Source organism: Sander vitreus, chromosome 21 (assembly GCF_031162955.1).
Source record: "Sander vitreus isolate 19-12246 chromosome 21, sanVit1, whole genome shotgun sequence".
In the NCBI taxonomy this organism is placed as follows: domain Eukaryota; kingdom Metazoa; phylum Chordata; class Actinopteri; order Perciformes; family Percidae; genus Sander; species Sander vitreus.
The window spans coordinates 4,009,583-4,037,251 of record NC_135875.1 but is presented as its reverse complement, the minus strand read 5'-3'; the positions used below and the strand labels follow the sequence as shown (position 1 = coordinate 4,037,251).

At 41.0% G+C, this 27,669-nt stretch overlaps 1 protein-coding gene across 1 annotated transcript; it reads right to left on the bottom strand.

Moving 5' to 3' along the window:
• Positions 1 to 160: 160 nt before the first annotated feature.
• Positions 161 to 27,669, bottom strand: LOC144536187 (S-adenosylmethionine synthase-like). The gene is made up of 9 exons (XM_078279185.1): positions 27,420 to 27,669; positions 12,429 to 12,506; positions 11,862 to 11,984; positions 8,985 to 9,097; positions 8,039 to 8,182; positions 5,348 to 5,566; positions 4,189 to 4,371; positions 3,370 to 3,503; positions 161 to 2,237 (listed from the first exon to the last, which is right to left on the bottom strand). Exons 1-9 carry the CDS (start codon positions 27,508 to 27,510, stop codon positions 2,135 to 2,137), a joined length of 1,188 nt encoding a protein of 395 aa, XP_078135311.1. The 5' UTR covers positions 27,511 to 27,669; the 3' UTR covers positions 161 to 2,134.

The following is a 27,669-nucleotide window of genomic DNA, read 5'->3' as shown; positions in this document are numbered from 1 at the left end:
CACTGTAGAAGTTTGGTATCATTCCGGGCATTATTAGTGGGGTAATTTACGAGATACAAACGTGGATCCATTAGCGCTTGCACTAAGCTAACCAGCTGATAACGCTAACTCCACCAACGTTATAACAAGGGAAAAAAGCTTATGGGGGGTTGTTTGGCTCGAGGTCAAGGTGCAAAGCAGCCCAGGGTGAAATTACTCCGAACCATCACTTTAAGGAAAAAAGGTTGTGAATCACTGCTTTAGATCATCCAGTAAAACCTGCAGCTGTCTTATTATATCAAAATAAATGTTAGGAAGCATTCAGGATTCCCAAGTTATAAGTCGCTGACATTTGAAACATCTTTGGGACGTCTAGAACTCATCTTTGTTCTGAGTGTGTCCGCAGCTCTTAATGAAATGTATGTTTCAGTACAGAATAATATGAAACTTAAGGCAGTTACCTCTCGAACATGAACCTCTTAAGAAAATGTAATCGTATGTTTAGAATGCAGGCGTGTGCACTGATTTACTGAAAAAGAAAAACAACTTCAGAGTCTTTACTGCATGTAATCATTGTAGGACCTGCAGCAGCATGCAGGTTTTCTCTAATTTCCACCTTATAGGTCTCTAACATTTGAAACTTCTTTCGGACATCTCGTCGCTGTCGGGTGAAAACCTTGTATGTTCAAAACCGCTTTTTTTTTTTTTTTTTTTTTTAAGAAATGGAAAAAAAAAGGCTAAATTAAAAACATTTTATTGAGCTATTCACCCCAGATGAAACCTCGTCACTGTTTTAAATATTTGCGATACCCACAGACAGACGTACATGGTAACCAATAGCTAAGGGCGTAATTTTGGGTTCAGCATTGGGGGGGGGGAGGGGTTGAGATCTCCTGAGCAGAACAGAAATTTTGAACACTTAATTTTCTGCATTCTGGTGAATTTGTCTGCAACACTTTGTACCTTTTCTGCATCCAGTTATGGTGCACATGTCTTTATTTATGTAAAGGAAAATATAATAGGTTCTTGGGGTGGGTTGCACTGGACAGTTTTTATTATTGGGGGGGGGGGGGTTGTAACACCCCCATTGTCCCTGTACATTACTCCTATGCCAATAGCACTGATTTATAGAAAAATATAAAAATATGGCGATACAAGGTTTCTGCTGGACAGCAATGATACGTTCCTTGCCCTCACATCTCGTCTTTTGTTTTGTTGTCATTGTGTGCAGATCGAGTGTCTGCAGGTCATTTGGTTTGATACCAAATAATATACAACTACGACGAAGGTGGAGAGAAAACACAATAGTATATTTAGAAGAATAAACGTTTGTGCATCAACTTCCAAAACTTATAAAGAGTTTACCGCAAGAGTTTATACTGTAACTTTGAAGACTTTAGATTATCTGCAGACTCTCTGCCAGCTATCATATAAAAATACAGACAAGGATGATTAAAATAACTGGTGTAAATGTTCGGATACAACTTATGAGTGACTAACAATCTTTGGTATATCTGCTGTATATCTTCTGCAGGATTAAATTCTTGTTTTAATACCAGATCATTTAAAACTTCAGAAACAGTAGTTTTTTTCTTGAACACAGACCAAAATAGTAGCGTCAGGGAGCAGATTTGATTTCATGCTGAAAAAAACAAAACCCCTAAAAAACTATTGACACCTACATACTTTATGTAAAACTTTAAGATCTTCCAGAAGGCTTTAGATCATCCAAAGGCACACTAAAACCTGCATTGTACAGTAATAATCATATAAAAATACTGACAACAATAACAAAAATGTAGATGCATGGCTGCTCGCTCTTCACATTTTGGTCATTCACTTATTTCTGGACAGAAAATTGTTGCAAACAACCAGTTTTAGTGTGAAACAAACTGCAGGCATGTCACTGTAAACCGAATCGATGGGACAAAAATACCAGATCGCTCACTCACATGTCATGTCACGTTTGAGGGGTCATCCGTTACGGATGGAACCTGTTTCCCTCCTCGTCCAATCACCAGAGATTATCTGAACCCACCCAGCTCCCTTTCCCTTACTGGGTTACAGGATCACGAGGACAGCTATGTATACATCACTCACACACACACACACACACACACACACACACACACACACACACACACACTTAGATACTCTAGAAGTTGAGGTTCTTTGGGACCTCCCAGGGGAACTCCTTCCTGCCAAAGTGTCCGTAGCAGGCCGTCTTCTGGTAGATCGGTCTCTTCAGGTCCAGGTCTCTGCAGCATAATCAATAATAAAATCCAGGTGCTTACAAGTTAAACATGTCTGGGGTGAAGTGTAACCAATGGTGGAAAGTAACTACATGTACTACTCTAAGTACTGTACTTAAGTACAAATTCGGGGTAATTAAAGCTATAGTGCATAGTTTCTGTCTCCCCCATGAGGAATTCTAATTAATGACAACGAAACTGTCGGCCTGTCCACATGATACAAGCCTTCTGTGATCGCCCCCTGTGATGTGTTTGAAATGGTCTTTACACCCCTACAGCAACAACTAACTTATGGGCTCTGAAAAAGGAGCGAAAAAGTTCCGTCATCTGTAGCTGCTGTAATCCTGTAAAAAAAAAAACAGCAATCACTGCCTCTCGGTCCGCTTGGAGAGAACCAATGAAATGCCTCTTTGCCTTAACGTGCATACCGGAGCTCAGTGCGCGTCGTCGCCGCATTGCTAACCAGGGGCAATTCTAGGATCAGACCTTTAGGGGGGCTCAGCCCCTGATGGGAATGTGACACAGTGCCTTGAAAAAAAAAAAAAAAACTGCTAAAACAGTATTTTCATTAGCCGATAATCTCTGAGCTAGCTACTGAACAACAATGTCAGCTAACGTTTTTTGACACTATGATGGAACTAAACCTGACACTTTATAAGTCTCAGTAATAACGACCCAATTTGACACAATGTTCTAACATTCAGCAATTTGAGTTGCTTACGTTTCAATTTGGGTTCTAATCTGTTCCATGAAATAACCAACTTCTTCTCTGGGGACTACCAACGTTAAACTTCACAACCGTCTCCTGCTCTCCCTCTGACAGATCAGATAGAGACTCAGCCAAAGACGGGAGTCTGGCACAACCACCTCTGATTGGCCAACACTACGTTTCTGTTAACCCTTTCCTTGACGGGGTTACAGGTGCATAGCATTGGCGACAGACACACAGGCTTGAGCCCTCCTAAAAAGAGTCTAAAATCGCCAATGTTGCTAACAGTAGTCATTTAAAACTGTTTGTTTTAAACATTCGGTATTATAATATAAGGTGTTTGCTTACCGGTGAATGAGACATGAAGTAAACTCGATCATGTTGCACATAACGACAAATGAGATGCAGTGTGATCAGTTTAATGCTGACCTGACGATGACGCCGGGTCTGAGGTCAAAGTTTTTATTGACGATCTGCAGCAGCTCCTTCTCGCTCCGCTGAGAGGAGCCGTAGGTGAAGAGGGAGATGGAGAGCGGGTGGGCGACTCCGATCGCATACGCCACCTGAAAGTACAAGACAAGAGAAACAAACCGATACATCTCTGATGGCTTGTGAACAAGGGCGTAACTTTGGGTTCAACACTGGGGGTGTTGAGATCTTCATCTATCTAGGGAGGTCCCCGGACATGTACGCATGTATTGAAAAAAGCGACAAAAACATCGAAAGAATTGTCGAAAAAAAACTCGCGACAAAAAGGTCAAGAGGGGACAAATGTCGAGAAAAGCAACAAAAACTTTGGAAAGCGTAAAAAAATCGAAATAAATGGTCCAGAACATTTAAAAAAGTCGACACAAACTATGCAAAGTCTTGACATTAACCGGTAGAAATGTCAGAAAACTGACAAAAACATTCAAAGTACAACAAAAAAGCAACCAAAAACCTTAAATAGGAACAAAAACTTGATTTGTCAGTGATCTGTTTTTTAGACATGGTTCAGGGTTAAGAGTAGGACTTTTTGAACTCCTTTGGACATCTGAAACTTCACACATATTCTCTGTTATCTTATGAGATAATCTCCTGGTGGAAGGATACAATACTAAAGCATGAAGGGCAAATACAGCAAATACAGTACAATTTCATCTTCCAAAATCACTGCTAATTTTAGCTGCACCACATAAAAAGCATAAAAACCCAGTGCAAGAAGTTCCCAGATGCCTCTTATATTTCGGAAGGATTGGTTGCTCTCACCTGCACCAGCACCCTCCTGCACAGTTTGGCCTTAACCAGAGACTTTGCCACCCAGCGGGCAGCGTAGGCCGCCGAGCGGTCCACCTTGGTGTAGTCCTTCCCAGAGAACGCCCCGCCGCCGTGGGCCCCCCAACCTCCGTACGTATCCACGATGATCTTCCTGCCCGTCACTCCAGCATCGCCCTGACAGAGAGTCGCTCAAACATTTACATTTCTAATGTACACAAAGACTGCTTATGCAAGACCTGGATCTTTAATATGACTGTTCTTCAGTCTCTTAAAAAGAGATCTCAATGGGAGTTACTAAGGTTATATAATACAAGCATTAACAAAATCCTGAGTCTGTTACATCTTGTTTAATTGTGCCAAAGAAGTGATAATGTGATACACCTCATAGAAAACAAACCAGATGGAAAAGGAAACGTTTAGAGCTGCAATTAATAATTATTCTCACTGTTGAGTCATTTGTTAATATTTGCAATTAATAGACTTTTCATTTAGTCAATAACATGTAAGAAAACAGTCATCATTTCAAGTCCAAATTCAAAAGATATTTCCTTTAGAATACGATCAGAGAATGGCGATGTATTTGAGGTGCTGAAAACAACAAATATTTGGTATTTTTCTTTGATAAAATGATTAAAACATTTAATCAGATTATCAGAATTGTAGATGTTAATCTTCTGTAAATCAACTTATCATTTAATCGACTTATTGATGATTTAGAACACAAAGTTGAGGAGTTTGCATCTTCACATCTTGTGCATACTGTAAAACCTTCAAACTTATTTTTATGGCAGAGTGGGGACTTGTTGAAGTCAAGGTGCATGAAGTAAAGAAGAAATGTCTGAAATCACACTTCACACAGCAACAACAACAACTTCATTGTGGGACCAACAAGTTTTGGCTTGTAGCCTTCATCAGATCAGAGTCATCATTGGACATTTATGGGTTTTGGTTTCCTTGACTTAGGGTTAAGATGAATTGGGCATACATGTACCTGGGTGTGTGTGTGTGTGTGTGTGCCCATGTGACTATGCTTGTATGTTTCATCTGTATTTTGGGTGTTGATTTTTATTTATAAAAAAAAAAAAGAATTAAAACACTTCAGAAAGAACATTTTGGCAGCATGAGCCTGAAAGAAAGAGGACCCGTTTACCTGGGGTCCCCCGATCACAAAGCGTCCGCTGGGCTGCACGTGGTAGACGGTGTTCTCATCCAGGTACCTCGAGGGGACCACGGCCTTGATGACCTTCTCCTTCAGGACCTTCTTCTGCTCCTCCAGACTCACGTAGTCATCGTGCTGCACGGAGATCACCACGGTGTGAACCCTGGTGGGGATCACTGCGCCGTTCTCCTGGGTGTAGTGGACCGTCACCTGCATGGACGGGAGTGTGTGGAGCAAGGTTATTATAGTTTTACAATTACAATTAGTTTTAATTGTATTTGAGTTTTGACTTTTGGATTTCATTTTAGTTACATTTTAGTGAGTTTTCACAGAGTATTTGCTAGTTTTAGTTGGATTTTTCAGAAAGGTAAGGTTTGTTTTGTTAGGGTCAGGTATAACGTCTCAAAAGTATATACCTACATAAACATATAAAATACATGGTTGGCAAATACCCATGGTGCTTAATGTTTAATCTTTGCGCTGCGTTAAGTGTCCGATGTAAACCAATTGCGGCATGGTGCCATCTCCTGTTCCGTTTCTGTGGTTCAATGTCACAATGAGAGTTGACTGAAATTCATGTTGTCTCTTTTTTTTCAGTAGTGAAATATTACAGCTAAAATACAATAACTGAAATGATTTATGTTTATTAGGTTTTTTTTTCATCCAGGCAATATAGTTTCTCTAGAATATCTTTCACTGCTTATTTTAGTTTTATTTGCAGGTAAATCTTATTTTGTGTTATGCTGCATTTGAAGTCATTTTAAACTGTCCGCCATAACACAAGAAACTCCACATCTTTAGACAACAATCCTCTTCTCATATCTGAGCTTTAGCAAATGAAGAGCTGTCAGTCTTCACACATGTGCAGTTAGCTCAAAGCACCAAATACGACACATGCACAGGCTGAAACTGTTGGGGGGGGGGAGATTGTAAAGACGTCTCCCAGCTCAGATGTTGCATACCAAGCACATTTTGCAAGTCAGGATTACTGTCCCACCTACTACTGAGTAACTAAACAGAGCGGCTTGAGCTTGACCCACTCGCAAATCAGGATATCTTTGAATTCAAATATGTTTTGATCCATATGTAAATATAATGTGAATATTTAGGTTTCATTTCGGATGAGCGTCGGACTTTTTAGAAGGATATTATAGGGTTTTAATGAATACAGAAGGCAGAGTACCTGGATTAGTACTGAGCAAAGTCAAAAACTATGAAAGGATCTGGGAACCTGTATAAGTCTTGTGTGTGTGTCCTGTACCTATTATACTTCTTAAAGATAATTTTTTTGGGCATTTTTAGGCCTTTATTGACAGGACAGCTGAAGACATGAAAGAGGAGAGAGAAGGGGGAATGACATGCAGCAAAGGGCTGCGGATCAAAGTCACACCCGGGCCCGCTGCGTCGAGGAGTAAACCTCTATATATGGGCGCCCGCTCTACCAACTGAGCAATCCGGGCGCCCTACCTATTATACTTCTGAAGTTAAAATACATCAGAATATATGGGATGGAAACCTCCTAACATCAGACATAAATGTGGGATGATTGATTCCACTTTATAACAGCATGTGTGTGTGCCTGAAAGATCTTTAACTGGGATATTTTTGCACAGATGTCCCGGAATTAGTGAGGTGAAATCTTCATTTCAGTGTAAAGTAGTTACAGTGTTAAATTCATGACACTCAAATTGTCCCTGATGTTTTAAGGAAAGATAGTCTGTTGATGTTTGGTTCAAACCTAAATCCCAAACATGTCTCATAAAAAAACACTCCAGCGAACATTACGTGAAGCAAAAATCATTAGTCACAGAAATAAAAGCTGAAACGGCAGGTGCGCGGTCACGGAAGGCTTGTATCACGTGGACACGCCAACAGTGTTGTCATTACTTAAGGCCGTTTTATGCTTCTGCGTCGAATCGACGGCGTACCCCCGCAGACCCCTCTGCGTCTACGCCGGACCCTACGCCGTAGCCTGACGTGCACCTCTCGAAAAATGTAACTACACATCGCAGCAACCCCCGACTCATTTCCAGGTTCTCCTTCTCCATAAACAACATGAAATCAAGGAGAGGGTTAACTTTTCTTGCTACAGATTTCCCACCGTGGTCAGAAAGAACAGAGGGAGACACTTTGTTTCTCTCACTACGACTCTAGAGTCGCTACTCGCTCCGAAGATAATCACCGTCACTCTCTCACTTCTCCCTCGCTCTACCACCCACTCCCCACACAAACACACACACGTTGGCTCAACGCACACACCAGCGCACAAGTATAAACATCAGGCCACTTACATAGGCTACGGCAAAAGCTCTGTGTGGAGCCTCCGCAGGACCATAAAACGGCCTTTAGAATTCCTCATGGGGGAGACAGAAACTATGCACTATAGCTTTAAGGGCTGAACCTTTTAGTAAAATGATAAATAATTTCTGATGGGTTCTTCTGGTTGGATGATTAAAAGAAACCTGTACTTTTTTTTTTTAAGGATGGGCACCTTTATTGTGCCAGATTTAATTTGTAAAGTCTTGCTCTGGAGACACATTTCTTTGTTGGCAAAGTAATGTGAAAAGTTATGTTCAAGTCTGAACTGCAACAGTAGTTTTTAGTGTCTCATAAATCCATTGGGGCTGAACACTTGTGTGCATGAAACTATATCGGCGAATGGTGTTGTCATGTGGATCCCACCTGTGTCTTGGAGTCCGGGCGGAGCCAGGGGACGGTCCCGTTACGTCTCAGTTCGGCCATCTTGGCGTTGAGTTTGTGGGCGAGGACGACGGTGAGGGGCATACACTCCTCTGTCTCATCTGTGGCGTATCCGAACATCAGACCCTGTCCTCACAGGATGAAACTAATGAGTTATGATGTCATAAATGTCTTTGTCCTATGTACACAGGTGGAATGTAACTAAATACATTTACTTCAGTTCTTAAATACAATTTGGAGGGACTTTAAACCCCAATTTATATTTATATATTTGCTGAAACTGACCCTATGTTCCAGTAGAACTACATGAAGCAGGTCATTTAAAATAAATCCAGCTCCTCTGGCTCCACCTACAGCCTGTAGTGTGATTTGCAAAAATCCACCGCTCCCTGTTCAAATGCACCAATCAGGGCCGGGGTGTCTAACTGCGTGTCAATCACTGCTCATGCACACGTATTCATTCGTGTGTGGGAGCACACTTGTCCCACTTGTCCCTTGTGGGAGCTTAGGAGACCGTTTTGGGCTTTAGCAGAAAGGGGGGAGGGACTGAGAAGTTGTCGATGTTCACATTTTTTGGCTAAGTCCTGGATCTTCACCATCCTACCTACAGCACCTTTAAGAAGGTGTGGAAACCCTGAATATTATGCTTCACTATAAGGAAGCCATAATAAAGTTCATAATCAATGTTTGTCTTTTTTATTTTTACTTCTAAAACTTAAGTACATTTAATATTATAAAATTACTTTTGATACTTAACCCTATCCGGGAAGACAACACAAGGGTTAAGTACAGTAAATATCAGATACTCAAGTAGTATTCTAAAAGGTGACTTTCACTTCTACCAAAGTCATTTTCTGGTAAGATACTTGTACTTTTACTCAAGTATTGCTTTCAAATACTTTATATAAGACTGGTTTTTGCAGATGACCTGGTCTCCAGCTCCAATGTCATCCTCCAGACGATCAATATGAACTCCCTGTGCGATGTCGGGGGACTGCTCCTCGAGGGCCACCAGCACGTTACAGGTCTTATAATCAAAACCTGGACAGACATGCAGGGTTTATTTATTTATAGATATTATTATCAGACTTGAACAATACTCTTTGACAAAGGTCCAGAGGTTAGTTTCTTCAATAAATGGTGATGCTGGAGCAAGAGCAGAGTGCAGGATCTTATGCAAAGTGTTTCTTTGCATAGATATTTTTATTAAAAGTCCCATGGCATGAAAATGTCACTTTATGAGGTTTTTTAACATTAATATGAGTTCCCCCAGCCTGCCTTTGGTCTCCCAGTAGCGAGAAATGGTGATAGGTGTAAACCGAGCCCTGGGTATCCTGCTCTGCCTTTGAGAAAATGAAAGCTCAGATGGGCCGATCTGGAATCTTCTCCTTATGACGTCATAAGGGGAAAGGTTACCTCCCCTTTCTCTGCTTTGCCCACCCAGAGAATTTGGCCCACCCATGAGAGAGAGAGAGACATCATGGCCTTCAAACAAGCAAAGTGGCAGTTGGTCAAGGCCACACCCCCACCCTCCACCTTGCCCCCCCCCTCTCTCCTCCTCAATAGCATTTAAAGCTACAGACACAGAAATGGCACATCCTAAGGAAAGCCACTAAGGCCTATATAAAAGAGACTTCAGATACAGTATTAGGGGACCAGTATTAGTATAGACTAAGGTCTATATAAAAGAGACTTCAGATACAGTATTAGGGGACCACTAAGGTCTCTATAATAGAGACTTCAGATACAGTATTAGGGGACCACTAAGGCCTATATAAAAGAGACTCCAGATACAATATTAGGGGACCACTAAGGTCTATATAAGAGACTTCAGATACAGTATTAGGGGACCACTAAGGCCTATATAAAAGAGACTTCAGATACAGTATTAGGGGACCACTAAGGCCTATATAAAGAGACTTCAGATACAGTATTAGGGGACCACTAAGGTCTCTATAAATAGAGACTTCAGATACAGTATTAGGGGACCACTAAGGCCTATATAAAAGAGACTTCAGATACAGTATTAGGGGGACCACTAAGGTCTATATAAAAGAGACTTCAGATACAGTATTAGGGGACCACTAAGGCCTATATAAAAGAGACTTCAGATACAGTATTAGGGGACCACTAAGGTCTATATAAAAGAGACTTCAGATACAGTATTAGGGGACCACTAAGGCCTATATAAAAAGAGACTTCAGATACAGTATTAGGGGGACCACTAAGGTCTATATAAAAGAGACTTCAGATACAGTATTAGGGGGACCACTAAGGCCTATATAAAAGAGACTTCAGATACAGTATTAGGGGACCACTAAGGCCTATATAAAAGAGACTTCAGCTACAGTATTAGGGGACCACTAAGGCCTATATAAAAGAGACTTCAGATACAGTATTAGGGGACCAGTATTAGTATAGACTAAGGTCTATATAAAAGAGACTTCAGATACAGTATTAGGGGACCACTAAGGTCTCTATAATAGAGACTTCAGATACAGTATTAGGGGGACCACTAAGGTCTATATAAAGAGACTTCAGATACAGTATTAGGGGACCACTAAGGCCTATATAAAAGAGACTTCAGATACAGTATTAGGGGACCACTAAGGTCTATATAAAAGAGACTTCAGATACAGTATTAGGGGACCACTAAGGTCTCTATAAATAGAGACTTCAGATACAGTATTAGGGGACCACTAAGGCCTATATAAAAGAGACTTCAGATACAGTATTAGGGGACCACTAAGGCCTATATAAAAGAGACTTCAGATACAGTATTAGGGGACCAGTATTAGCACAGACTAAGGTCTATATAAAAGAGACTTCAGATACAGTATTAGGGGACCACTAAGGTCTATATAATAGAGACTTCAGATACAGTATTAGGGGACCACTAAGGTCTATATAAAAGAGACTTCAGATACAGTATTAGGGGGACCACTAAGGCCTATATAAAAGAGACTTCAGATACAGTATTAGGGGACCACTAAGGCCTATATAAAAGAGACTTCAGATACAGTATTAGGGGACCACTAAGGCCTATATAAAAGAGACTTCAGATACAGTATTAGGGGACCACTAAGGCCTATATAAAAGAGACTTCAGATACAGTATTAGGGGACCACTAAGGTCTATATAAAAGAGACTTCAGATACAGTATTAGGGGACCACTAAGGCCTCTATAAAAGAGACTTCAGATACAGTATTAGGGGACCACTAAGGTCTACATACTAATACCAAAAAGCAGCATGTCATAGGACCTTTAAACATCTGACACAATGGATAATACATTTCAGTGCAGTGATGAAAACCACAGTTAAAGGGAAAGAAAAACAATAGTAATTGTCTTAAATATTGTTCTATGTACCTCAACAGGTCAACGGAAAAGAGAGCCATACTTTGCTTCTTCTTTTTTTTCCCAGCTGCACAACATTTAAACACACATACATACACAGAACAAACAAATACAAAGTTCCAACACTCAGGCATACTGTACACACATCAAACCGAGAAAATAAATGAGATTTAAAGAAGGTTAAAAGGAACTGCCCCTTGCTTTACTTATCGGAATCACCTCTCAGAGAATATTTGATCTTTTCCGATTTTAGGAAAAACATAACATCCCTGAGCCGTGGAGTGTGGAATTTTACATTAAAGAACTCCTGACTGACAAATTGTTTGGTTCCTGTTCTTGTATACAGACATTGATTGCCAGTCCAGTCCTCATTCATGCTTATAAATTCAAGCTATTGTTGGAGGACTGGGTGCAGAGATGTAAAACAAAGCTTTTGGTTCAACTCACCTTTGTCCGAGTTGTCATATCCGATGTCTCGGATGGTTTCTCTCACCACCTTCTGGTAGTCCACGTGGGCTCGGGACGTGATCTCCCCACAGAGCAGCACCATGCCGGTCTTACACACCGTCTCTGTTTCAACACACAGAGGAGATCACACTGCAGGTTTGTCTTGATACCATAAAGTTGGGCTTTCTCTCAGCAGCTGTAAAGATTAATCAATTCCTTCTGACGGCTTTAAAATGATTACAACGTCAGACTGAAGTGATCAGAGGTTTATTAAGAAAGTCAGTTTTCACAATTCCATCTGAAGAACAATTGCTTGCAGTGTTGTCATGCCATGTATGACTTTAAAGAGTACTCCAGAGTTTTTGCATCACCCTCCTAGAACACTGTCTGACTCATGAAAAAAAAAATGCAGCAGATTTAGAGATATTGTCTTTTTTTTTTATTCCACACGTTGTTCTTCCTTGTTCAAACCTGGCACCTATATTACCCACAATTAGGGATGGATTTGGAAATCTGGATTCGGAGCATCCCTACCCACAATGCAACTGTGTAGCCTACTGTACTCACCACAAGCCACTTTGGCGTCCGCGTCCTGCTTCAGGTGAGCGTCCAGCACAGCGTCACTGATCTGGTCACATATCTTATCTGGAAAACAAGAGAATTTTAAATACGTTAACATCTGTTTGTGTGCCAGTTTGTTCCCTCGTGCAACCTTCTGCTGCACATTCCTCATCTGGGCCGAGCCTGAAAATATCACGTTTCACCGTTCCGTCACAGGACTACAAATCACTCTTATTAGGAGCTGCAGCGCTATGAATAGACTCAACCTTTTAGAGTCGCGATTCCCCCCCCCCCCAATATTATGAAGTTGGTGTTTGTGACCTGACTTGTTCTCTACCCCGACCCACCTTCAGGCCCTTGTTCTGTGTTTCAGGTACCAAACTCACTCAGTAATGTAAAAACCATTCCCCAGTCTAGAATATGTTATTTCATTTTCAACTATCTGGCGACCCTCTAGAAATTTTCTTGCGACCCTCTTGGGGGTCCCGACCCCCAGGTTGAGAACCACTGATCTACTGCACTCAAACACATTTCATTACACTTTTTTGTATCTGACAACTAAAGTTATTATGCTTCACACAAAACGTGATCACTTTATGAAATATTAAGCATCGTTCAGTGCACGAAATCCCCTTCTCATCAAGTCATTTAGTCCATAACAAAGTCCTAAAATGAATCTCTATCAGTGAAAAAAAGAATATTAAAACCTATGTCCAATGCAAATCAACTTGTTTCAAGTTTAATGTTCCTTAGTTCTAATGCAGCAACATGTTTTTTTTATTCTTGCTTGTTTCAAGCACATGTTTAAACACACTGATTTAAATTACAATCAAAAATATGAAATATTATAAACAAATTGTTGTTGTTGTATACGTTTTGCGTCAAGGTTTAGAGGAGCCGGAGCTTTGATAGGAATGTATTATGTCACGAATCTTTTTGACCAATAAGAATGATAAAGGGGTCATTTGTCCTGACCTAACAGGTGTAACTGAGCTAACAAGAGATTCAGAAAGATAATCAATCAATCAGTCTAAACACCCACAGAGTCCTGGGATGAGGTCTAATCAGCCAGATTAACTGAAAACACCTGTGTGGGTGTTCAGGGCCTTTCAGTTCAGACGTTCATGTGTTCATCAACAGATAGGAAACAGGTGTGTGTATGTTTCTCTACATAGTATATTAACTCGGCTGGGAACAGGAACTAGGTCACTCAGAACCGATAACAGGACTCCTAATAGCTACTGAAAAACAACTAGGTTGGTTCGGGATGTTTGTCTGGTTTTGTGTTTTCGTTTGTGCTTTCACCGGTCGCTTTGTAACTGAACAATCTCCGATTGTCGGTGGCCCCCATGAAGTCCCGGTGAGCGACACCAATGTTTTAGACGCAGCACGGTTTGCTGTGGTTGAGTTCAACAAAGCCAACACAGGAGACATGTTTGATTACACTATTGTGGCCATAACATCGGCCGAAATTCAGGTAACGTTAAACCTTATTATTCTAGTACGGAAGAGGCTTAGGGCCAGTGTCAAATGTATTTGTTTAAACTTGTGACTTTAATCTCAGAACTCCAATACTTTTTTGGTATTGGCGCTAATCCTCTTCCATATTCAATGACGTACTTCATTTTTTACGATAAACCTCATGCCTATGAGTCCTGCTGTTTCCTGTAACTTTAGGTTGTCGCAGGATTGAACTACTTCCTGGAAATGCTCCTGGGACGTACAACATGCAAGAAAGGCAACACTGCTGTTAGCAAGAAAGGCAACACTGATGCTAATGGACCATGTGGTTTCCACTCTGAACCCAAGGCAAGTTTAAGATTTCAGGTCGTTCATGAAACTCAAACGCACCTTAAAGCCCAATACTTGTCTGCCCTAGTACTTCAATGTCAAATGTTTAACCGGATGCACTAATTGTTTGTCTTTTTATTTCAGAAACTTCAGTGCAACTTCACCATTTATGAAATCCCTTGGGAACATTCACGTGTACTTTCTCAAAGCAAGTGTAAAGCCTTTGTCAACCACTGATTCTGACTGACGTTGCAAATTAAAGACTTATTGACTGGTTTCTGAAATGGGAGCTTTATTAAAATGGGCCAATATCCACATCCTGTATTGATCATAAACCAGTGATTTCATTGGTTCACAGATATGCCACTTCTAACTGAGTTGAGTAACTAACTCATTATTCCAGTGAGTGACGGGGGCAGCTTGTGTGTGTCCTGGCAGCTGTAAAGCTCGGCTTGTCACACACACGGCCGCTAAATGGAGACGAGACTACACCTCTCCACACTGCAGCCACGGTCCTAAGGACTCCACATTGAGGCTGGGTTCTTACAGATTCAACTACCCATACAGGAACACTTTTCCTGTTTTATACTTGTATATAATGTGTACATTTTTGCTGTTACCGCTTAATTTTTAACTAATACTTTGCTTGGCTGTTAATGCCCCACCTGCCAGGCACCTGAGATGATTCATGAACCAGAGGTGCATGCTGGGGTCTGGCTGTCGCTAACATGCTAACCAGTGGTGTAACGAGCCAACACTGGGCCCCTAAGCAGGATGATCAAGGCGGGGCCCCCTACTACAGCACGTGATGACGGCACAATGTCCACGAGTAGGCTACCATCAATAGGATAGGATCATAGACACAGCATATATGAGATGACAAAATCAGGAGTAGCCTACGTGCACAACAACAAAAACACTGGTGAATGCTACCATAACACATGAAAACACACACACAAGGGCAGTCCCTCCAGGATTTTGTGGCCTTGTTTTTAGATTGTGGTGGCCCAAAATGCCTGATTTTGCGATAAAAATTGCGATGTCTTTTGTATGTTTGTTGCAATGAAGTTGCAGAAGCCAGTGAAAGTTGCAAAAGTTTTTTGTATAGTTCTTTTAAAAAAAAAAAACTTGTTTTGGGGAGAATAATTACTCTGGGCTGAGATTTCCTAGTAACCTTACCAAAAAGGCTCAGGATGCTGCAAATGTTGGTATAATATGAAAATGGCTGGTGGATTTAAGACACAAAATAATTTATTGAATGAATCAAATAAAAAAACGAGTGTAGCTGTCCTCAATTTAGGTCATCCTGTACGTCTCATCTCCAGTTTTTCCTGCATCCTCTCTGTGCGTGCGTGTGTGTGTGTGTGTGTGTGTGTCGCGGGGGGAACTCAGCAGCCCCGCCCGCTGCAGAGATCGGACAGGATGTAAACAGCAGCGGCTTTCAGGGACTTTAGAGTGAAAAAACGTTACCCCGTACATTGATGTTAAAATGTTTACAGGTTGGCAGGACGGTCTGAAATGTTCTGCACGGTCTTTCGTTGTACGTTTTGTTGGTAAATGTGAGATGTTCGAGTCACACACGTGAAGAGAACGGTCTCTGAAACAAGGAAATTAATTTGACCAATTCTCACTCTCGCTTGGTCAGTGGCCAAATGCGATAGGGGGCCCCGGCTGTCAATCAATATCTTCCAGTCACGCGGGCCCCTGATTGGCTGCCAGGACCTTGAAGGTCTGCTGTAAAGGTCTGCTTGTGTCAAGACACATGGTTCCTATAATGGAGACGAGACTACACCTCCCCACACTGCAACCACGGTCTCCAGAAGGACTCTTCATTGAGGCAGGGCTTGTCCAGACAACTAATGCTTTTTTTAATTTATTTTTTTTAAAATACTTTATGTACATTTTGCTGTTACTACTTCAGTATTGTTACAAGGACTATTTCTCTGTGATATTAATACATCCAAATGAGTAAATATCTTGGACCACTGGAGAAGGGAGTGCACTACGCTGCAAACCAGGGGCGAAAACAAATTATAGTTTACATTTACTCTCGTTACAGTAACAAAGTCGTATGTTTGTGTACTTTATAAAGTGAACAAACACACAAAAGAAAATGCTTTTTTTAAGCTGCAGGTCTGTCTGTCTGATGGCCCACCCGGCAGGCACACTGAGTGACCCAAATCAAAACACACCTAATGTCAAACATACACCCATGTCATACCAAGGGGGTAAGTGTCAGTACCCGATCTGTACCGCCTGTACGATCCGTTCTGCGCATGCGCACAATTCAGCGCATGCGCAGAATCTCAACGTGTTTTACGACAATGCCTGATCAGTTCCACGCTTGCGCGAACACCGGCAAACTTCACAGCTCTATGCACGCGTTGGCGTAAGGATGTTTGGACATTTCTGGTTACCAGAAGAAAACATCAGACAGTGACAGTAGACCGTTATGATGGCAGAGATGAAGTTTACAAGGTGTTTGCTGGAGTTGCCTAAAGTATCTGTTAATGATATACGGAGGGTCGTCCGGCCATCCAGTACAACACAATGTAGCAAATTAAATAAAGGCTTCAAATTTTACGTTTCATCATTTCTTTGCAACTTTGAAGGTAATTTGCTAACGCTAGCTAGCCTGAGCTAGAAGCCTTGCTTTGGTGTTTTAAGTCATGACTCCGTCCTGCTTCAGGTTAATCATGCTTTAAATAAAGTTTAAGCATGTGTATACCTCTCACTTCATGTGTTTGTACTTCAATGAAAGTATCAGGTAAAAAAAGGGCTACAAATGAGATCTCTGTGAGAGACCAGCAAACTTCTAGCAAACTATTATGTAGCTCAATGCTGGACATTTCACCCCAAATTCTGGTCACTTTACTGTATTTGTATTTGTTTAGTATTTGGTTTAGAGGCCTTTATTGGTGATTTTTTTACGGTACAAAGTCCTGCTACATACGTACATATATAGCTAGCTATATAAATAGTTAGCTATGAGTATGCTAACGTTAGATTGTAGTGGAACGAAGCAGCACTTTCTAACGTCAAAAATCGCAGATAAAGGCTTCTGAACCAAACACTACACAATCGGACATATTTCAGTAGAAATGTGACCCGGAATTGGGGAGAATTTAACAACATTGCCAGCTAAGATGACATGTTTACTGCTGTTAGCATGTAGCTACTATAGTGGTATACAGCAGTGGTGGTTGGAAGAGCTGTCATCCCGTCTTCAAAAGGACACTTGTACGTTTACACTTCATCGCATTAATAATAGACAGTCTATGGTTATTAGTCAAGACAAAGTATTAAAAGTAAAAACATTAACATAAACAACACAACAATGACGTCACTACACGGTTTTGGATCTGTGATAAGTCTCGATTGTTTGTAGCTATGACTATTGTATAATAAAGATTTAATAAAAAAGTTGTGATGTTTGGTCGTAAAGTGTTTCAACGCATGCGTGGTACAAATCGCACAGGGACATCGTTAGTTTGCTACTACGTAATTATGCGCATGCGCAGAACGGATCGTACAGGCGGTACGGATCGGGTACTGACACCAAGCTTCGCTTCAGAGCTCGAACCTCCTATGTCGCCATTTTGATGCTACAAAACGATCACCCGACATTAGCGTCTTATTGACTGCCATTCATTTTGACGTCACTTTGACAGCGAATAACTTTACATGTGAAGCGTTTAAAGACTCTATTTGTCCGTTGTTTATTTCTAAAGAAACACGACAATGTATAAAAGGCTCCATTACCTTGTACCTCACGTTATGGTTCCGTAGCAGACGTTTTTGTAAAAATAGGCTAAAGATTGTGTCATAACCACGCGACTTACTGTCGCATAGTAGAGGAATTACCGTATAGTACAGGAGAAGCGCGCAGGCAGTTTCGACTTACATTAGCTGTTTAAGTTTAATTACTAATGTTAACTAGCATTTTAGTGATCAATAATTAGCCCAGTGCTTCTAATATCCTTCACTGGTCTCCGTCCAGAGCAACGGGATCTGTTGGTCCATTCTTATATACTGTCTGTGTGCCATACACTAGAAGACTTTGAAAAGACTAAAGTCTGACACCATCTCACATCTAACGTTAAAGACTGTCATAATATGTAAAGACTGGGGATATTACAGGGTCACAAATTGCAAGATTCGTTTTGAAAAATGTAACCAAGCTAGCTAGCTACCGCTAGCATTAGCTGGTAACTTGAGGGAAAGTTTACAGATTTTCTGTTCTGTCGTACATGCAGATGAATGTCTCCAGTACCCGGAGGTCCGCGTTTTTCCGCCGGTAAAACTCCCGTTGTGTTACGCGCTACATCAGGGTTGAAAATCGGCAACTTTCCCTTTTTGGTGTTAGGTTTAGCGCGGCGCCATAGCAACCAAACAACACTAGCTCTAGTCGTTTGGCAAACAAACTTAAAGGTGCATTACCGCCAACAACTGGACTAGAGTGAGAACGAAAGATAAATGCAGAGAAAAAGGAAACTAAATTCTCTTTACTAAATCAATTTCTCTTAGAACCCATTGGTTGTTGACAATGTTCACATGATTTAACTTCACTACCAAGACTTACGATAATATCAAACACACATTGAGACGACGGGAGCGCCCCAACTCTAGCAAGACTCTAGTCTGCGACAGTGGAGTCGCTTGAAAGTTCGGCATAAGATGATGCGTAAAGTGGACTACATGTGCATGCTAGGGTCTGACCTTCTTATATACTGCCTATGGGTCTGACTGATATGCTATTATGCTAACATGCTAACAGTGGATCCTGCAGCGGTGATTTGCTGAGAAACTTTTCCGCTGTTTGTGACAATAATGTGACCCAGTTGTGACTACAGAGCTTTATTCAATTTAACATGTTTGAACCCGTTCAGAAGCCCAGTGGGACCAGAGAGACTCAGGACTGGTTCTGTTTTGAAGTGAACGAGATGTGAAGTCGAACTGAGATGATTAAGGACTTTAAGGTGGACAAAAGTCGCACAACGACAGGTGAGTCCCACAACAAACTTGTGTTGGTGTTGAGGTGTGTAAAAACCTTTTATATATGTCTATGGAAAAAACGGAGCAGCTCTCTTTTGCTTTAAGTGTTTCTGGCTGAAGTCTATATCGTCTTTACATCTCAGTTGTTGCCTTGGTGATGTTAGCCTGTAGGGCTGCAACTAACGATTATTTTCATAGTTGGTTAGTAGAGCTGGGCGAAATGGAGAAAATCAAATATCACAATATTTTTGACCAAATACATGGATGTCGATATTGTGACGATATTTTAGGGTTGACTATTGGTGCTTCCTCAAAATATTTTCACAATGACATTTGTGATAAATATTCATCAATAATGTGGATATAATGACTAAGTGGGTAAAGGCAAATAATAGAACAGTCTGTTAAGTGCAGAAAATGACATCACTTTACAGTAATGTAGCCTTAAAAACCAGGAAAACACAACACTTGTGTCACATTGCGATGTTACGATATCCAAAATGTAAGACGATATTTAGCCTCATTTATCGATATCGATATATTATCGATATATTGCCCAGCCCTATTGATTAATCTCTCATTGCCAGACCTTCCTCCACAGCGCTGCGGAGGGTCTGGCCAGTCCACACAGCATTCCAGGATGGGAGAAAAACGTGCTCTGGTTTATTGACATTTATTTAAACCAATCACAATCGTCTCAAGCGGTGCTAAGCTCCTCACGGAGCCCTGGCACCTCTGCAAAATAGCCTCGGGAAGGAACTTGTTTTGGTGGAACGTGTGAATGTTCAAAGGTTGTTTTAGTCGAGCAATCCTAGAAATGAAATGTCGTCGATATAGACTATTGCCTTGGTGATGTTTTTTTTCTGCTGAGTGACACGTGTCATGTTGACATGTGACATGTTGTTACCGTTTATAGCGCTGCAACTAATGATTATTTTCATAGTTGATTAATCTGTTGATTATTTTGTCGATTAGTTATATGATCAGATAATTGTGAAAAATGTGGATCAGTGTTTCAAAAAGCCCAAGATGACGTCCTCAAATGTCTTGTTTTGTCCACAACTCAAAGATATTCAGTTCACTCTCACAGAGGAGAGAAGAAACTAGAACATATTCACATTTAACAAGCTGGAATCAGAGAATAAAAATTAAAAACAAAATTAAAAAATGATTCAAATTGATTATCAAAATAATTGGCGCCAGAGATGGGGACTCGAGTCTGAGACTCGGACTCGAGATGCACTTAAGTCGCACAAACAGCTGACTTCAGACTTGACTTGCGACTCGACCCAAAAGACTTCAGACTTGACTCGGACTCGAGCTTCCAGACTCGTCAACAACCTGTTTTCATGCAGTTATTGATTTTTAAATCTAAATTTATTAATGTTTTGTATTTTCTTTTATTGGCGCATATACGTTGGGGAAACGTATGACGAGCTGCATGTCCCCTGCCCTCTGCCATAATGTGCAACGTAACACATGCGCTATGCCTATGTGCACGCACTCACATATCAAAAAATGCATTGACAATGGCGACACCAAGTCCTCCCAGAGTTGTGCCTTTTGTCATTAGTTTTGCTTTCAATGACTTGGTAAACAGTGGCAGTAAGAGAACAGCTACATGCTAGGTGTGTGGCACCAAGATAAATGATGCCGGATCAACAACGTCAAACTTCATCAGGCATCTCAAAACACATCTAGATAGGTCAGTCACTTGCTAATGTGAAAGAGACGTTAGCATATATCGTCACAGGTAACAAGCTAACCATTGCAAAGTGTTGTGCTAATGCTGGGAACAGTCAAATTGTATCTTTATAGTTATATCCATATGATGTGACAGACTTAGGTTAATATTTCACCAGGTTGTTGTTAAATAGCAATACGGAAAGTATCAGTTCTCACATGTTTGCACCATGGTTGGTATATTAACTTTCAATACTAATGTTTCTCTCAAACTTTGAACACTGAAAAATGTAATGCATGATGAGGTTGGGCTTTACAGCCAGTTAGTAACACAGACACACATGTATTCTTTGGTGCAGATACCAAAATGTTGAAAAATAGAGTTATGAAATGGAAACAGAGTTCTTAATTTGTGTTTCTTCAGATTGCATTACAATAGACCCCATAAAGTTATCCTACAGCTGATTTTCATACTGTACTGTCTGGATGGTAGCTACAGGACATGCTTTGAATTCATAAGATTTAACAATACAGTGTTAGGGACAGATCAGATGGCCAGAGACTTGAGACTTGACATGAACTTGCCCCTCAAAGACTTGAGACTTGACTTGGACTTCCAAAAAATGACTTGTGAACATCTCTGATTGGCGGTTAATTTAATAGATGACAACTAATTGATTAACCTTTACAGCTCTAAATACTTGCTACAACAGTGTCCATAGCTCTGCTTGATTGTTGTCGGTCATTTTTGTGTAATTTGTCTGAGCGTTGTCTCTTTTCTTGTGAGGTTACACTGAGGAAGGTGGTTTTGTATTTATGATGAATAATCAGTTGTGTGCACAGGCTGCAAACGTCCGTCTCTAGAAGAGGAAGGAATTTATTGTTTGGACAAAAAGACTCCAAACAAACCAGAGATTGACCTCAGTGACATGCTGTTAATTAACTCTTGTGTTGTCTTCGGGTCAAATTTGACCCATTTTCTAAATGTCTATATCAGAAACATGGGTTTCTTTTTAACTACCTAATTTTGATTCCCCAAAAATAACACAGATGATTCCATAACGCGCTTTGCAAGTACAACAAAAGCAAAAGCATTTTGGGTGTTTTATTACATGTTTTAGCATTTGATTTTCTTTTTTTTTTTTATGTTTCGAAACAGCATCCTCACTGAACGTTGACATATACCCTTCTGTGATTATCCTTCCTTTAATATTAGTCTAAATAATTCATAATTTCTGCTTTTTTAACTCAAGAATTAGATATGATTTCCTATAAATGAGGGATTATGATTGACCATTAATTCAAAAAATAATTGTAAAAGTAGTGGTAATAAGTTGGTGTTAGTGGTGTTTATACATGGTAGTGAAAAGAAGCATTAAATGCAAAAAGTGTCGAAAAAGAGACCTAGAGAAAGGTTTTCAGTTTTGAGCCGGGATGACGAGGCATGGTCGAATGGACGACAACACAAGGGTGCAGTTATAAGCTGCAGTTCTCAGATCTGTACGCTGGCTTCCTGTATGTCAAGGAACCGATGTTAAAGTTACTACTGAAGTCCTAAATGATTTAGGACCAAAATACTTTTCTGATCGGCTGCAGTTTGTTATGAACTGTCCATCAGGTGGTCCGAGACAGATCTGCTGACTGTCACAAGAGTCCCAACTAGGGGTGGGGAAAAAAACGGATTCACGCATGTATCGTGATTTTTTTATTTGCGCGATTTTTTAACATCAATTCTTTTCCCCAGAAATGTAATTTATTTATTTTTTACCAATGATTCACCTAAATATTTTCTGTTTATACGGTATTGCCAATAAGGTTGGGCATCGTTTGGATTTTAACAATTCTGATTCCAATTCTTCCTTTCAATTCCAGTTCTGATCGATTCTCGATTCCGATTCTTTGAGGGCTGGAGTTGAAACGGGTCACATGCCTATTTTCACAAATAAGAGGAGAGTTTTATTTTGATTCAATGGTGGGTTGCAGTTTTACCGAGCTTTTTCAACGTAAAATAAAGCCCCACTAGAGCGCTGCTTACTGTGCTCCATGGCTGCAACACAACAAGCGCCTGGCCTCTACGGAAACCAAAACTTCCCACGATCAGATTTGAAACCAAATCCTCCAAACGATTCCAATACTACTGGAATCGTAATTTTTGAACCGACTCCAAGTAGGAATCGGTTCTCGAAGCCCAATCCTATTCGCCGACGGCAACTGCATCATATCCGTTTCCAGTAAAACAGACCAAAAGAAGAAAAACCAGAAAATCCATGTTATGTTCTTTACAAATGAAATAAATGTCTGACTGAGTGACTGATATGTGATGTGCATTTTTCTTAGAAAACAATTTGTTTTTAGAAATGTCTCACGATGTATTTTCTCTAGAAGTGTCTTATTCAACTTCACTATATTTTCTCTTACCAGCTGCAGGCGGTGATGTTAGTTATAAAAAAATATTTGTATCTGAAATAAACTAAAAGTGTAATTGTTGTGACAGTGGTTTGGGTTGCAGAAGGGCGTTTTTAGTGAAGTTTCAACCAGCACCGTCAGACATGCAGTAAACACTGTCACTACTATTAGTAACAGCAGCTAGGACGCTCATAGACTCATAATGTGCAAGTGTTGATTCTAACAAAAACTTAAATGAATTTATACGAGTCTTAAACATATTGCTATGACTCCTGATTCGGTCTGGTCTCCGTGGGAAACCTCATTTTGTCTCTGGTACAAACGTTACTGCAGCTGTAAGTTCTTTGTGTCAAATAAACAACTGCCTCTTTAAAGTTGTTCAGGGGAGTTTGAGTGGTATGTTGCCTCTGGGGTCCAGACTTCTGAATATATTGAGTATTTGATGTTTGGCACCTTTCCAGCCGCACTAACAGGTGGTGGTATCTAGTGGAAGCAAAGCTTCATTATCCTTCTAAAATACGAAGCTGTCGGTTACATAAAGCTGATAACGCATTAAACCAAGATGTGTTTTACTGAACTTGTGTTGATGCCAAGTGTGGATTATTTCCTTATTATTACATAGCTTGGTTGAATTCAAAGGCATTCTGAGGTCTGTTTTTTCTTTACAGGCTGATTCATGATTCAGACCTTTGCGTCGGGGTCCTGATCATCCAGTTGGGGTTGTATTCGCTCTAACAACCGCCTCGCTCCACATTATCCCTTACATAGTCTCGCGTTGCCAGACCTTCCTCCACAGCGCTGCGGAGGAGGGTCTGGCTAGTCCACACAGCATTCCTGGATGGGTGAAAAACGTGCTCTGGTTTATTGGCATTTCTTTAAACCAATCACAATCGTCTTGGGCGGTGCTAGGTGGCGGACGGAGCCACGGTGCCTCTGCAAAATAGGCTCGGGAAGGAACTTGTTTTGGTGGAACGTGTGTACGTTCAAAAGTAGTTTTAGTCGTGCAACAGAAAACTGAGATTGGACAGATAGTCTAGCTAGCTGTCTGGATTTACCCTGCAGAGATCTGAGGAGCAGTTAACCATAGTCCTCAGAAATCCACCAGAGTTTAGAACGGCAACACAAAGAAAGAGGAAGGTAACGGACATGCGGCTGAAAAGGAGTGACATCCGGCGGAATTTCCGTTGGCACCGGAGCAATCCCGGAAGTGGAACGACGTGGATATAGACTATTTCCACAGTAAATAAACAAGAAGTCTACCAATTTGTACGTTTCACGAAACCAGGAGAAACAACAAGATGATAAAAGAATTTAATCAAAATGCTAAACAAGTCTTAACACTAACCAGCACCAACTATTAACCAAACTGCAACAGGAATAATATCCACAAGTGGCTAACAAGCACTAAATCTTCTGTCTGACTCTGCTACATGAACCAATCTGGCGAGCCCTGAAGTATATTTTGGCGAACGTTTGGCATGTACAGTACGTGAAGTGTCAAGGGCAGTGAGTCTGTCCGAGAGCTGGTATTAGCAGCAGCAGATTCCAGTATGTTTGTAGTGCTGAAGCTAAACTTTGTCACACAGTATTCAAGTGAGTTTGTAACGCTGTTTAATGCCCACCTTACACCAAACGACTTTTCGAGCGATTCCACTGTCGCAGACTAATGAGTCAAAATGGGAATGAAATCCTGAAAGTCTTGCTTGAGTTGGGGTAATGTGGTCATAAAACTTTTTCCCATCTTGACGTTCAGACAAAATCAAACGTGTTTGATATTATCGTAAGTTTTAAGTCTTGGTAGCGAAGTTAAAGGAACACGCCGACTTATTGGGACTTTAGCTTATTCACCGTAACGCCCAGAGTTAGATAGGTCCATACATACCCTTCTCATCTCTGTGCGTGTCGTAATAGGTAATCGGTTCCAACTAGCCTACCGCTCCGAATAAGTGACAAAATAACGCCAACATGTTCCTATTTACATGTTGTGATTTGTATAGTCACAGCGTGTACAAATAACAAGGTCACATGAGACACAGCCTTCTTCTAACCGTATATAAACTGGGAACTATATTCTCAGAAAGGCGAAGCATTTCTACTCTCTGCTCGGGGCTTCTCAGGTGCTGCAAGCATATGACTCCGCCCAAGTAGCAGAAGTAGCAGTGCTTCGCCTTTCTGAGAATATAGTTCCCAGTATGTATACGGTTAGAAGATGGCTGTGTCTCATGTGACCTTGTTATTTGTACATGCTGTGACTATACAAATCACAACATGTAAATAGGAAAATGTTGGCATTATTTTGTCACTTATTGGGAGCAGTAGGCTAGATGGAGCCGATTACCTCCAGGATCCGTGCTAGGCTAAGCTACCGGTGGAGCCGTCGGACAGAGTTACAACACACACGGAGATGAGAAGGGTATGTATGCACTTGGGGGATACGGTGAATAAGCTAAAGTCCCAATAAGTCGGCGTGTTCCTTTAAATCATGTGAACATTGTCAACAACCAACAACCAACATTGTCAACAACCACTGTCCAGCACCAAACAGGAAGCAGCAAATGGCTATAGCCAGTATTGTTTATGGTTGCTATGGCGCCTAAAGAGGGAAAGTTGGCGATGTTCAACCCTTCTGAAGCGAGTCATCCAACAGGAGTTTTACCGGCGGATAAACGTGGACCTCCGGGAACTGCTGCCATTCATCTAGCATGTATGGCAGAACAGAAAAACGGCAAACTTTCCCTCAAGTTACCAGCTAACGCAGGCGGTAGCTAGCTAGCTTGGTTAAGTTTTTCAAAACAAATCTTGTTGTAGTTTTGCGATGTGTGACCCTGCAAGATCCCTAGTCTTTACATATTATGACAGTCTTTAACATTAGATGTGAAATGGTTGTCTTTAGATGTTAGATGGTGTCAGACTTTAGTCTTTTACAAAGTCTGTCCAAAGTCTTCTGGTGTATGGTAGGCATTAGGGTGGAATATTTCATATATGTGAATGGCAGTTAGTCTGGTAACCTCTAAAGGCAGAGAAGGCGGGATAAGAGTTTTTTTCAGTGTGGGACTTCAGCATGCGAGCATATGGCTTTTGCTTGGAGGCACGTTCAAACTCACAAAAGAATCAGTAGAAAAGAGTTGTCCATTTGTTTTTGTCCATCACTATTCGCATATCGTAACTCTGGTACAAAAGTGGCTCCGGCTGCAGCTGTAACTTCTTCATGTCAAAAGAAGAAATGACTCTTCAAACTGAGAACCACTTGTCTGTAACATCTGTTGAGTGTTGACTCAACTCAATATCCAAAGTTCATTGAATTACTTTTATTCTCAACTCAGTTGGTTTTACATTTTCAAACTTCACGAGACGACTTTGAACGGACTGTTTAAGATAAGTTCAGTTACCTCATGTTTTAAAGCAGCAGGGGAACTTGTGGAACCAGTTCAAATACATTTCCTTTACAGTGAAGCTACGGAGAGCAACTCTCTTGCACTTGGATTAAAGTGGATTTCTTTTGTGTTTAAGCTCCTTTCCACTTATGTGACGCACACTGTAGTCAAGCCTCTCAAAATACAACACACATGCAAGCCCCGTCTCTGTGCATACTGTAAAGTTTTTCCTGTGTGTCTCTACGAGTAACGTTACATAGCCACAGTCACAAACATTATTAGATCTTGGGAGAAGCATGCTGCATGCTTATTGGCTCACTGACACTGATGAGATTTACTCTTTCGGTATTGAACCCTGGACTTGAATGACAAGGCATTTTTGATACTCGATACTACAATGTAGTCATTGCCTAAAAAGTATTGAAGTTCGGTACCCAGCCCTAATCTACAGTGCATGTTTACCCTTTGATAAGGCACTAAATCATGTTTAAAAATAGGCCGATCTAGTTTTATACCCATATAATCCAGGATTCATGCTCTAAATACAAATGAAAACAAATCACAGCATAAGTCAGAGGTGTCTGGCTCTTCAAACTCCTTTTTTTCACGGTACGGTGCCTCCATGCACGGCGCAGGATTCTGCACATTCCTCAAAGTCATCAATGATCACTGGAACATAAAAGTGTTTAACCACCTCTCCTGGTTCATAACGTGCAGCAGCAGCATGGAGAGGGAGTCCTCTACTCACCGGGGTGTCCCTCTCCCACAGACTCGGAGGTAAACATGAAGGAGCCGTCATGAGGAGCGTGGTCGTAGATCCCATCCGCTGTGCCATTCATTTTGTGTGCTCTGCAAGGCGGCCTGACACTGTAGACTGTATAGAAAAGTGGCAGAAGTGATGACTGTGGAGCGGAGAAGCTCTTCTCGTGTTTCTTATCAAAACAGGAGAACAAAGACGGGACAGACAGTGGGGCTGCAGTCCAATCGCACAGTCCCAA

Excerpts from the sequence above, each read along its gene's own strand:
- LOC144536187 (XM_078279185.1), bottom strand. The coding sequence starts at position 27,510 with ATGAATGGCACAGCGGATGGGATCTACGACCACGCTCCTCATGACGGC. Across the intron at positions 5,567-8,038 it reads GCCCGGACTCCAAGACACAG|GTGACGGTCCACTACACCCA; the intron begins GTGGGATCCACA and ends CCGTCCATGCAG. Across the intron at positions 3,504-4,188 it reads GCAGGAGGGTGCTGGTGCAG|GTGGCGTATGCGATCGGAGT; the intron begins GTGAGAGCAACC and ends TTGTACTTTCAG.